Raw genomic sequence first — 12,038 nt, 5'->3', positions numbered from 1 at the left:
TGAAGAGGGGCAGAGGCAGACCTGTGTTCTTGGTCCCTGGTGTGTGGACCAAGACAGTCGCAAAATACCAGCTGAGCAAATAGACTACTCTCTCCACAGTCTGTACCCAGACACAGAAACTGAGGTCTGTGGATATTGGGAACCGAAGGCCATGTACAGTCAGTGCTTTCACTGGGGGCCATGAAAATCCAGATCATTCCTGTGAAGCAGCAGGAACTAAGGACCTTTTGAGAAGCTTGTACAGAGAAAGAAGGATGATGCTGAGACAGGACGCAGACAACGAATCGCGTGGAGGGAGGTGAGAGAGACAGGGAGAGAGGGCCTGGGCAGAAGGTGAATGAGGCGGATGGATCGGGGGTGGGCACGTGGTGAGTGCAGGACTAAGCAGAGTCCTCCTGGAGATCCTTACTGACATTCCTGGGGGAAACGGGCCCTCTTTGCATGGGATTATGATCGGTAAGGACAGTGTCATTTGAGGTCGCCACCAGTCACTTTTCTTTGGTGGATGGAACACTCACCTGAAAGTAAAACAATGACAAAACAAAGTAAATGGAAAGAAGGTGAGAGAAAGAAGCGAGGTGCTGACGATACTGTTTGAACTCTTGGATACGATTGTGTGTAAAGCTAGGTCTACCCTTTAGACTTCTGAAAAATTATATATATGCGTATAAAATTATCAATGATAATATATATATTTTCTCCCCGTCCATTATCACGCTAGCCAATTCTTTGAGATGGCGAAGGCCTAGCGAGGGGCATGCCTTGAATACCCAAGCTAATCCAGAGCCAGACCCCCTCCCTCTGGCCCAGAAACTCCAGGAGGCAATATTTCTCTGCCTTTGCCATCCTGGGGCCAGGAAATGGTCCCAGCTAGGAATCATTAAATAGCCCCAAACCCTCCCAAATTATTCAAATCAGCCAGTCCTACACTGTGTGCTTGCCCTGCCCCACATTGCCCTTGCCGTGGAAACTCTGATACTCCTCCCTCCTGTCTTCTGCCTCCCGCCCAGCCTGATGCTCTTCTGCTTGGCCCCGTGTGGCATGTCGTGCCCCCTGTCTCCAGGACCTGTGAGGCTAATAAACTCCATTTCCCCGAGCCCCCCGCTGGCTGACCATCTCGTAAAAGAACAGAAAACCACTTCCCAGTCACATCGATCAATAAGTTCTCTCTTTGGCTCACTTGAGTTTGAATAGGGTGTCTACTGTGGATTCTTCAATAATACCAGAAACTCAGCCCTGGCTGGTGTAGCTCAGTGGATTGAGTGCGGGTCTGCGAACCAGACGATCGCGGTTCGATTCCCAGCCAGGGCACATGCCTGGGTTGCAGGCCAGTTCCCAGCAGGGGACTCATGAGAGGCAACTGTACATTGATACTTCTCTCCCTCTCTCTTTCCCTTCCCTGCTAAAGATAAATAAATAAATATTTTTTAAAAAAGAAACTCATAAAAATCTGAAAACGTACAGCTACCACCCTTCAGTCATCTCAATGGCAGCAATGGAATGAATATGGGTTGTGAAGACTGAAGCCAACAGTTCCAACTGGTACAGTTTTATTTTAAGATTTTACTTATTTACGTTTAGACAGAGGGGAAGGGAGGGAGAAAGACAGGGAGAGAAAAATGGATGCGTGAGAGGAACATCGATCAGTTGTCTCTCACACGCCCCCTGCTGGGGACCTGGCCTATAAGCCAGGCATGTGCCCTGACTGGGAATCGAACCGGTGAGCTCTTTGTTTGCAGGCCAGCACTCAGTCCACTGAGCCACACTAGACAGGGCTGAACTGGCGCACATTTTTATTATACCTTCATTTTCTTTGAAACTGGTTATCACTAGCAAGTTTTTAGGGTAGCTCAGCTGCACCACTGTTAATTTCTGCATCTTATAAATATGGGGAATTGTGGGATTAAATTCGAGGTTAGATAGATCTGACCCAACCAAATTGTGTGGTATTGACATAATGAAAAAAATTGTATTTTAAGTTTCCTATCCTTTATTTAAGACTCCCTTGAGCCAAATATATTTTCCATTTGGGTGAATTAAAGGAGAGAGGCAAAGATATTCTCACCTGTCATTTCAAGGGATACTTTGACTCCTTATCAATTATAATTCTTCCTAAGTCTGATAGAACTGATATGTCTATCTCCTATTTCTGCTCTTGGGAAAACTTTTTTAGTAGTGAGCTCTTTTGGCACAAGATAAAAATAATGATTTGTACCTGCCACTCCTCCAGATATCTGAAAGAAGCCATGATAAATAAATCACCAAATAACTGAATTAGCTGAAGAAATTTGTTATTCCTAATGGTATACAATGCTTATCGGCTATAAACACCTGTGTGCTTTTTTACGTTTCGCTATGGTACCAGCAGTATCGCCATATTTTTAATTGCTAGCCAGGTCTCACATTTCGGAAACAACTTTCATTTGTGAACTATGATTTGAATAATTAGAGACATTATGAATCTGAGTGAAATTTGGGGGATTTAGAGCTGAAGGAAGGGGGACCTTGATCTAGGACATTTTTCACTCCATGGATGTAGAGACGTTTGCTTTTGAAGAAGACGGGGAGAGTGATGCCAATCATTTTAGCTTTTTCCCTAAGGTGAGAGTCAGGGCAGAAGCAGAAGAGAGAGAACTATGCAAAGACCCAGATTGGTAGAGAATTCCAAGCAGTCATGGGATTTCTCAGGGTTATTTCTCACGGTAATATTTTTTTAACCAGGAAAACATAAAATGAATGCTCAGTATCTGACTTGGTCTCAGGATCTGAAGGAGCTACATCATGGTATGTGCCTTTTTGCTTTTCTTATAAAGGATCATCCTTAACATCACTCTGGAACCCAGCTTCGTAAACATGGAATGGTTTCATCCTGATTTGTGATGCAGATGGATGATTAATCCAGACTAGGTGAATGGGGAGATAAGTGAGCCTAAATACCCATGGTGCTAGACTTTACATATGCACATATCACGTCAGACCCAAGCTGAGACTTAAGCCTGCTCATCAGAGCAACTATTTATAGCAAGTTCTGGGAAGTTCTGGGTTGGACTGCCTGCCTCCAGCCATTTGGAAACTGAACTGGCTGGAGCTGATTGCAAGGTTGAGGCTGTGGGAGAATGACTCTGGTTCCTTTTCAGCCTAAAGCAATTACCCAGCTGTTGGCAAGTTGAAATATTGGAGCAAATTATATTACCTGAGTTAAAATAAGCACCCCTGAGAATAGCTCACTATATATACATATATTAAGATACATGTATTATATAAGAGTTAACATTCCTATTCCTATATCTTGTAAGTCAGTCTTGGAATCTTAACTGAAAATAAATTTGTTGTTAACATGTTTTTGGCGACACACACGCACACACACACACACACACACACAGATCAACCAATGGAGTATTTATACATGCCTTTGTTGTTGTTTTTTCCCCTCATCTGACAATTTTGAGTTATTGAACTCAGCCAAGAAATAGGGGAAACCCCAGTCCTTCCCCTGGTCCGTTTTGTGGGTTGAAGCCACCACACTAGCAGACAGGCAGAACACACACACACACACACACACACACACACACACACACACATATACATCATACTCCCCAAAACATTACCTCCCTAAGATGGGAACTTCCAGAACATCTTTGACAAAGCCACCAATAAAAAAAAATCTAAGCACACACACACACACACACACACACCTGTTTTAAATGTAACAACTGTGGAGTTTGACCTAAAGCTCACAATATGTTTTTTTAAAAAGTCATTTACTCACAGCTGGTCTTATTTGATCCATATTGCACCCCTGTATAGTACACAGGGCATGTGATATGGTATCTTCAGTTGACTAAATGAACCCTTAGCAGTAAATGACTTGCCCAAAGCCATACAATTAGCAAGTGACACATTCCTTCACTTCCTTAAAGTCATTACTCAAATACCTTCTTATCAAAGGGCCATTCCTGATTGCCTTAAATACAGGAGGATTTCTCTTTCTTTTCCTTCTTCCCCTGCTTCCTTTCTCATTATGGTGTTTATTACCATTAGTATTCATTTTTATGGTCTGTCTTCCCCTCTAAAATGGGAGGTATGATAAAGCAGGGACTTTGTTTTATTCAAAGCCCCTAAATCAAGTCCCTGGCACATGGCAGACCTCAATGAATATTTATTGCTCAACTCTAATTATGTTAATTGCCCAGCCACTGTTTTGTTTCCTACCCAAGGCAGTCTCCCCTCAACATCTTGCCCTTTCTGCCTCAGTAATCTGCGTTCTATATCAGGGAAGATACAAACTCCACTAATGATTTACATCAATTCTGAGGACTCTTGTATTTAAACTGGAGAATTTATGCATATTAGGGTTGGTTTGCTAGTCAGCATAATTTCACAAATATTTTTTGCACTCCTATTATAGGCTCTTGGATAGGAAACAATGACCAACTCACTAATGAAGGGTAGCAATTTACCCAAGAGTCTTGGAGCCCAGGAAAGCTCCACACATAAACAATTGTACTTGTGGTGCTCTCTGTTCAGAATTAATTATGTACAGTGCTATCAGTGAGTCAAGTCTGGCAATGAACTGATAATTATTAAAGGTGGGTAACTGGTTCACTATATCGTGCTGTTTACTTTTGCATGCATTTCCAGAAGACAACTGACTTTCTCCTCCCCCCCCCATTTAAAGTAGTCCCCCTTCTTCCAGCCACAGTCGGAGAGTAAATTGCACTCACTGAGCGCCGCACAGCTGCCTTCTAACATTTTCTTTACCTGTTTGTGTTGCGTATTCTGTTTCCTTTCCGTAGGATGTAAAGCTCCACGAGGACAGGAACTAGACTCGGCTTATTGGCAGGATTTTTAAAGATTTTATTTATTTATCTTTAGAGTGGAAGGGAAGGAGAGAGGGAGAGAAACATCAATGTATGTATGATGTTTCATACATTGAAACATCAACCATACCATCAATGTATGGATGTCTTTCGTGCATCCCCTGCTGGAAACTGGCCTGCAGCCCAAGCATGTGCCCTGTCTGGGAATCGAACAGCGCTCCCTTGATTTGCAGGCCCATGCTCAATCCACTGAGCTACACCAGCCAGGGCTATGGGCAGGATTTATAATGGAGTCTAAGACGGCAGTGAGCACTCAGGAAACACTTGCTGGATGGGCAACTCTTTGTCTCATCTTCACTCGCTCAGGGAAGATCTCCATCATTTTACAGTGTGGCTTCGGTTAACTATGCCCCATCCATGTTCTGCCTGTCTGATAGCATAGCAGCTTCAACTCACAAGAAGGACCAGGGGAAGGACTGAGGTTTCCCCTATTTCTTGGCTAAATTCAATAATTCAAAATCATCAGATAAGGGGGAAAAAACAACAAAGGCCAATATAAATACTCCTGAAATGAACAGTTGTGGTTTCTCTTTTAAAATCCTGAGGAAGAGAGAAACAGTTTTTAAGAGCAAACACTTTGGGAGTTGTTGGAAGGGTTAGAGAAAGTAGGTGTGGACAGAAAAATGTTAGAATGAGGGAGGAAAACTGAATCACAAGGAGGTAAGAGAGAGAAAGAGCTCACACCACACTGTGAGTATTCCTGGTCCTGGACTTGGGTACCACGTTCTGTCCTGCAGATAAACACTAATAAAGAGAACAAGGGGTGAGGTGGGGTGGGGGGGAGAGAAAGGAAGGGCGAGAGACCGTGAGAAGCTGGGAAGAAAGGAGAAGGACCGAGCAGAGCAGTACAAAAGCAGCTTCGGATCTTGCCGGAGATGCAAGCGTTAAGGGGAGGCGGGGAGTGACGCGGTTTGCGTCTGGAGCGGCTCCTTGGAGTCCACAGCATCCGAGCCGGAGCCTCGCCTTCCTTTCTCCCTCTGCAGGCGTCCGGACACAAAAAGAGAAGGGACCCCAGGACCAGCGCGAGGCACCCACCCGCACCATGACCGAGACCACCAAGACCCACGTTATCTTGCTTGCCTGCGGCAGCTTCAATCCCATCACCAAAGGACACATTCAGATGTTCGGTGAGTCCTCCCGCCCACCCTCGGAGGCTGCTTCCGCCTGTCTGCTTTCCCCGGCGCCGGTGTTTTCCAGGGCGACGGAGCTGGGAGGCGCATGGCCCCTCTGAGGGGTGCGCCGGCTGACCCCGCGGGTCGGAAGTCAGCTCCTCGATTCCGGGCTCCCGGGAGGGGACGCAGACTGCGCTTTTCCAAGCGTTTCTTGCTCGGGCCAGACCCGGCTTGCGGGGACCAAGAGGTGGGGGAGGGGAAGGGAGGAAGGTGAGTGTTGGTGTGGACTCGGTCGAGGGTCGGAGAACCGGGGTGCGGATGTTCCGTGGTTTGGTTCCTTGGCTGAAGAGGATCGAGATGGGGTCCGGGGCTGGGCGCGGAGAAGGGAGGAGAGGGACAGAGATAACGTGGTGTTGGTTTAGGCTGGGCGCGGAGCTCGAAGGAGTTAAATAATAGATGTGCATCGGAGGCACAAACACACACTCACAACACTCCAGTAACACGGCTGGGGCTTCGAGGAGATTAATTTCGGGCTTGGACAGTGGTTGGGGCGGTCCAGGGGCGAAAGGTTTGAGGGTGGTGCACCGTGTTTTGCCCGCGGGAGGTTGGATGGCTGAATGAATGGGTGGGGTGAGGGGGACTGCTGGCCAGCTTGGGCTTGGCTGCGGGGACCCCAGCTGCCCAGGAAAGGGGGGCAGCGGGGAGGCCACTGCGGGCGGCCCTTTGCGAACTGATGTGTGATGGATCTGGACCCAAGTTAGCTGAGGCTCTGCCTAGGGCGAGGATAGCACCCGAGAGGCTTGCGGCGTGCGGAGTGTGTGTATGAATTCGTGTGTGTGTGTGTGTGTGTGTGCGCGCGCGCGCGCGCGCCCTCAAGTTGGGGCGGGGGCAAAGCGCATAATCGCGCCGTTTGTTTCTTGGAGGCTTTGGACCTGGAGACCGAGAAATCGGGCGGGGGCCCCTAGCTGCTGGTTTGGGATTAGCTGGGGTAAGGGAAAGACGACCGATGCCTGTCGGAGATCTCGGGCCACCGCTGGGTAAACCACGCGGTTTTGATGCTGCTCCGGTAGGACCCAAAGGCGCGGGGGCGTGCGCGGTTAGATCCTGAGGGAGGGACGCGGAGGTCGCTTTAGAAGTAGGCTTGAAGAGAGGTTAGAAGTTGGGGGGGGGGGTGCTTTTCCCGCTGGTACCGAGGGAAGAGAGAGGAGGAGAACGAGTGGGCTGGGGATGGATGAGTGACTGTAGGAGGTCCGACCTGGGCTCCCCGCGGGGCGCTATCCAGAGGCGGCGGTGCTGAAACGCAGGGTGTGCCGGAGCTGGCTGCGGGCACACGTGTTTACCCGGAGCCGGAGGATTGCTGAGCTCTCCTAGGGCTCTTTCACCAAAGCCACATCATATCGGTGAAGACTGGGAGGGGTGTCTTACACTAAAAATGACTCGTTAAGCCTAAAATGTGCGTTGAACTGGGTCCACTTATTTAAAACCCTCAAGAAAAGAATATAGAATTACTTTGAGCCGAGGGCGGATCCGGCAGACACATTCCTAGGCTTCAGGGAGGGAGACCGAGAGGTAGTCAGCCTTTCCTCACCATCCTTTCAGCTTTTAAAGGTGTTTTGTTAGGAGCTAATGCCAACTTACTTATTAAGTAAAGACTTTTTGTTAGGCATCAGGCTAGACTAGAGCATCTTATCAGTCTTGTAAAGAAATGTCAGAGCCCTGGGCACCCTGTACTTTCACTTTCTTTTGATTCTGGTGCCTCCACCCCTGTCCTTCTTTTCCCCTTTCTCCGTGCTCCTTCTGGTCATTTTATGTTGATGTACTGCACCCCTCTCCGGGGCCCAGACAGGGATGGACTTCCCTCTGGAACGCCTTGGCTCCAGGAATCTATAGAGAGCCAGCAGGCACTCCTCTTTTCTTCTCGGGGCTGAGGATGGAGTTAATTCGGCCTCCTTTGGGATGCGATGAGGACAGCTTTAGACTGAAAACCAAGGCTTGTCTCTTGCAGCTGAAGGGAGTTTGGTAACAATGATATAAAGGCTTTTGTTAAGTCAATGTTGACCTGCCAGTTCATGGTGACTTTGGAGGGTAGAATATGTGGGGGTTAGGCATGGATTACAATATGGAGGTTTAGAAATGGCATAGGTGAAAAGAGACTTTTTAAAATATCTTATTTTTTAAAGATTATTTATTTATTTTTAGAGAGAGGAAGGGAGGGAGAAAGAGAAGGAGAGAAATGTCAGTGTGTGGTTTCCTCTCACATGGCCTCTGCTAGGGACCCAGCCTGCAACCCAGGCAGGGGCCTGACTGGGAATCGAACCACTGACCCTTTGGTTCTCAGCCAATGCTCAATCCACTGAGCTACACCAGCCAGGGCTGAAAAGTAGTAACTGCTTGTTAATTGGGATTGCGGAAAAAGAACAATCTGCCAATAAAACCTTTTGAGTGTCCATTAGTCACATATAATTCAGAGAACAAGGTGGAAGAAGGAAATGGTATGATCACATGCCTTTAAGGAGGTATTATAACCTAATAAAGGATTTAGCACATATACACATGAATAGGTAACATGAACACAAAATACATATTAAACTTTTTTTGTAGAATCTATTATGGGAATCTTTGACCTTGTGATAAATATTGTGATTTATTTTTTGTAGAGTAGTTTCTAGTTTGCAATGCCTTTTCATACATGTTAGGACACATTACTGATAGCAAACTTATGAGAAAGGCCCCATGATCTCCATCTCACAAATGAAAAACTGATGTTCAGAGGCTAAAGGCCTTTCTTAAGTGGCTTAAATTATTACAATGAGCCCTGGCTGGTGTAGCTCAGTGGATTGAGCGCAGGCTTGCGAATGACACGATTGCGGTTCGATTCCCAGTCAGGGCACATGCCTGGGTTGCAGGCCAGTTCCTGGCAGGGGACACATGAGAGGCAACCATACTTTGATACTTCTCTCCTTCCCTTCCTCTCTAAAGATAAATAAATAAAATCTTTAAAAATTATTACAATGGCCTACAAAGCCTTCACGATCTGCCACCCTTCTCCCCTCCCCTCCTGTCCCAGCACACGTCTTTCTAACTCATTCTTTTTTTATTTTATTTTATTTTATTTATTTATTTATCTTTAGAGGGGAAGGAGAGAGGGAGAGAAACATCAATGTATGGTTGACTTTTGTGCGTCCCCTGCTGGGAGTTGGCCTGCAGGGAACCAGCCTGCAACCTAGACATGTGCCCTGACTGGGAATCGAACTGCAATCCTATGGTTCACAGGCCTGTGCTCAATCCACTGAGCTACACCAGCCAGGGCTTCTTTCTAACTCATTCTTAGCCAGCCCCACTGACCACCCTGCTTTGGTTTTAAAGTCTTTGTACTGAATGTTCCCAGTGCCTGAATGACCATTCACACGAACCCCCAAGTCTAAAGGACTCTCCTTCTCAAAGTCTTTGCCCAACTATAACCTTCTCATCGTCCATTTGGCACATTCTATTTTCCTGATCACGCAATTTAAAATCCTAACTCACCCATCCCAGTACCCCTCCTCCAGCTCTACTTACATCTTTTCCCCTTACCTCTTAATGCCTTTCAACAGAGCATGTTATTTCTTTATTGTGTTTCTTGTTTAGTGCCTGTCTCCCCAGCTAGAATGTGAGCTCTTCACAGGGCAGGGGTTTTCATCTACTCTGCTGACTAATGGACCTCAGGCTCCCAGGGCAGCACCTGGGACACAGCGGATGCTAAATAAATGTCTGATGCATAAACTGTTAGAATGACCTCCCTTCATTACCTCGAGTCTATATTCTCTCTGCCACCGGAAGGGTCTAGTTGTGGAAAGACTCAGCGTCCCTTGACTCATTCCATAAATGTTTACTGAGTTGTGAATGTGCCTCAGGCACCACCTAGGCCTCGGAGGTATGGAAATTCAACACACTCCTTCTCATGCCTCAGGAACCTCCTCTTCAGTAGAGGAGATAAACGAACTAAACATAGCAGTTCGAATCCTACGTGCTATGAAAGAGGTGAGAATTAAGTCAGGTAGGAGCATGAAGGAAGACCCTGGGCAGGGTGGCAGCACAGGTGTTAGTGAGAGTGAGCTTGAAAGAAGGGGCCGGCCCGGTGGAGAGGTTGGAGAATGGCTTCCTGGGCTGAAAGCAAGATATGCGGAAAGGCCCCAAATGGCTTAGCTCATTAAAGGGGTCTCCAAGGAGCTGGCTAAATGACTGGAGTGAGTGCGTGAGATGAAAAAGCCACAAAACAGGTGGTGGGCAGGGGCAGTGCCAGAGCTGAGAATTCACCCAGCACTTTTCGTGAGCCCCCGAAGGCAGACGGGCAGAGAAAGTACATTTCCGATGTGGGACTCAATCCCAAAAGTCCCCTTTGTTAGGGATCTGCCACCACGGTTTTATCTAATCATTTTAATGTTCTTATTATTTTTAATTGTGTTGGTATTTTTATGTCACCTTTTGAAATAGGTGTTCTCTTCCTCTTCTTCATGGTTTTATTTCTTTATTTATATTTTTGCAAACGGAACCATTGTGGATTGTTCAGGCTGTGTCTTTTGAAGGAATAGACGAGTGAGAAAATATACTGCTGTACAGCCCACCCAAACAATCAAACAACTACTTAACTGTTCGGATGGGAAGTTGTTCTCATCCAGGTTTTAAATGCACTCCTCCCCCGCTTTTTACTTCAAAGGACAGCTGCCTCCTTGTCCGAGTATTTTAGATTTGGTGAACTCCATGGAAACTACTCACCTTTGTGTGGTTTTCCATGATTTTGTGGACTTTGGATCCTGTGCCCACTCTCTTTTCTACACACTGGACTCTCTGAAGCAAAAGGACCAAAAAGAGAGCCTTCCCTTTGACCCTTGTTTTCAGCTGTGACCCTTCCAGGGGTCTCCAACAAGTACATTTCTGCTCTTGCTATGAAGCGGGTGAGTCTCTGTGACCTTGAAATTTAGCATCTTGTTTTGAAGGCCCACACAAATGACGTTCCAGTGGGGGGCAGGGAATGCGTTTTCCAATGTTTTATTGGTCAACAGTTTCCCACCCCTTCCTCTTGGTGCCTACAGAAAGGTGCATTCCTCATCCCATGGAGCACTGAGATTAAACTACATCAATAGCTGTTCACATTTCTTTTGAAATATTTATGTGTTGATACATATTTAGTGGTGTGTGGCTCATCGCATGAACTGCAAGATCTTTACAACAGGGCAAATTTTTGTAGAGATTGGCATTATGCTAAATTAAAATTAAGAAAGACAATGCAACCTGAGACATAATTGATTCATTTGCCATGAATCAATCTTGCTAAGCACACAGTTTAAAAATTATTTACTTGCCCCAAGGAATTGAAGCTTATAGATGATACATGATTTTCCTGTGCTGTGAGTCATGTTATAAAGGGTGGGTAAATGTCACCGTTTTTTCCTACTGCTTCATTATTTCTCTTTATATGGAAATTAATAAATGAAATTGCTATTGATTTGAGAATGCACTTAGTCTCCTTCAGCCTTTGTTTTATCATTTGTAAACAGTGCGATTGATTTAACCCCAGGTCAGCAAACTCTACAGCCTACTGGCCAAATGGGGCTTGCAAGCTAAGAATGACTTTTCTATTTTTAAATGGTAGGGAAAAAACATAAAATGGTAATATTATTTTATGACACATGGAAATTATGTGAAATTCAAGGTTTAGTGTGTGTATTGTAAATAAAGTTTTATTTATAACGCACTCAGTCACATGAGTATCGCCTGAGGCTATTTTAATGCTATAACAGCAGAGTGGAGCACTTGCAACCGAAAGCCTATGGAATGAGAGTCTGAGATATTTGCTATCTGGTTGTCTAGAGAAGAAGTTTGTCTACCTTGGGAGGTTGGGATGGGGAGCGAGTCTAAAGGGTTCTAAAAATACAAAGTGCCGTTGAAATGCATTACCCAGAGGGACTCTTTAGGAACCATTTTTCAGTGTAAACTTAATCTCTAAAAAGACTCATTTAAGCAGCAAATGTAGTACCAATTTCATCATTGTATTGAGTAATGTTTC

The 12,038-nt window shown here is 45.8% G+C and overlaps 1 protein-coding gene across 1 annotated transcript in view; it reads left to right on the top strand.

Moving 5' to 3' along the window:
* Positions 1–5,815: 5,815 nt before the first annotated feature.
* Positions 5,816–12,038, top strand: part of NMNAT2 (nicotinamide nucleotide adenylyltransferase 2) — a 112,255-nt gene continuing 106,032 nt past the window's right edge. The window contains exon 1 of the mRNA XM_037035132.1: positions 5,816–6,007. Coding sequence (XP_036891027.1) covers positions 5,923–6,007 — 85 coding nt within the window. The 5' untranslated portion in view covers positions 5,816–5,922. The remainder of the gene's footprint in view (positions 6,008–12,038) is intronic.

Source organism: Sturnira hondurensis, unplaced genomic scaffold (assembly GCF_014824575.4).
Source record: "Sturnira hondurensis isolate 20B ecotype Veracruz unplaced genomic scaffold, ASM1482457v3 Scaffold0022215, whole genome shotgun sequence".
Classification (NCBI taxonomy): Eukaryota; Metazoa; Chordata; class Mammalia; order Chiroptera; family Phyllostomidae; genus Sturnira; species Sturnira hondurensis.
This window is presented reverse-complemented; position numbering and strand designations above follow the sequence as displayed.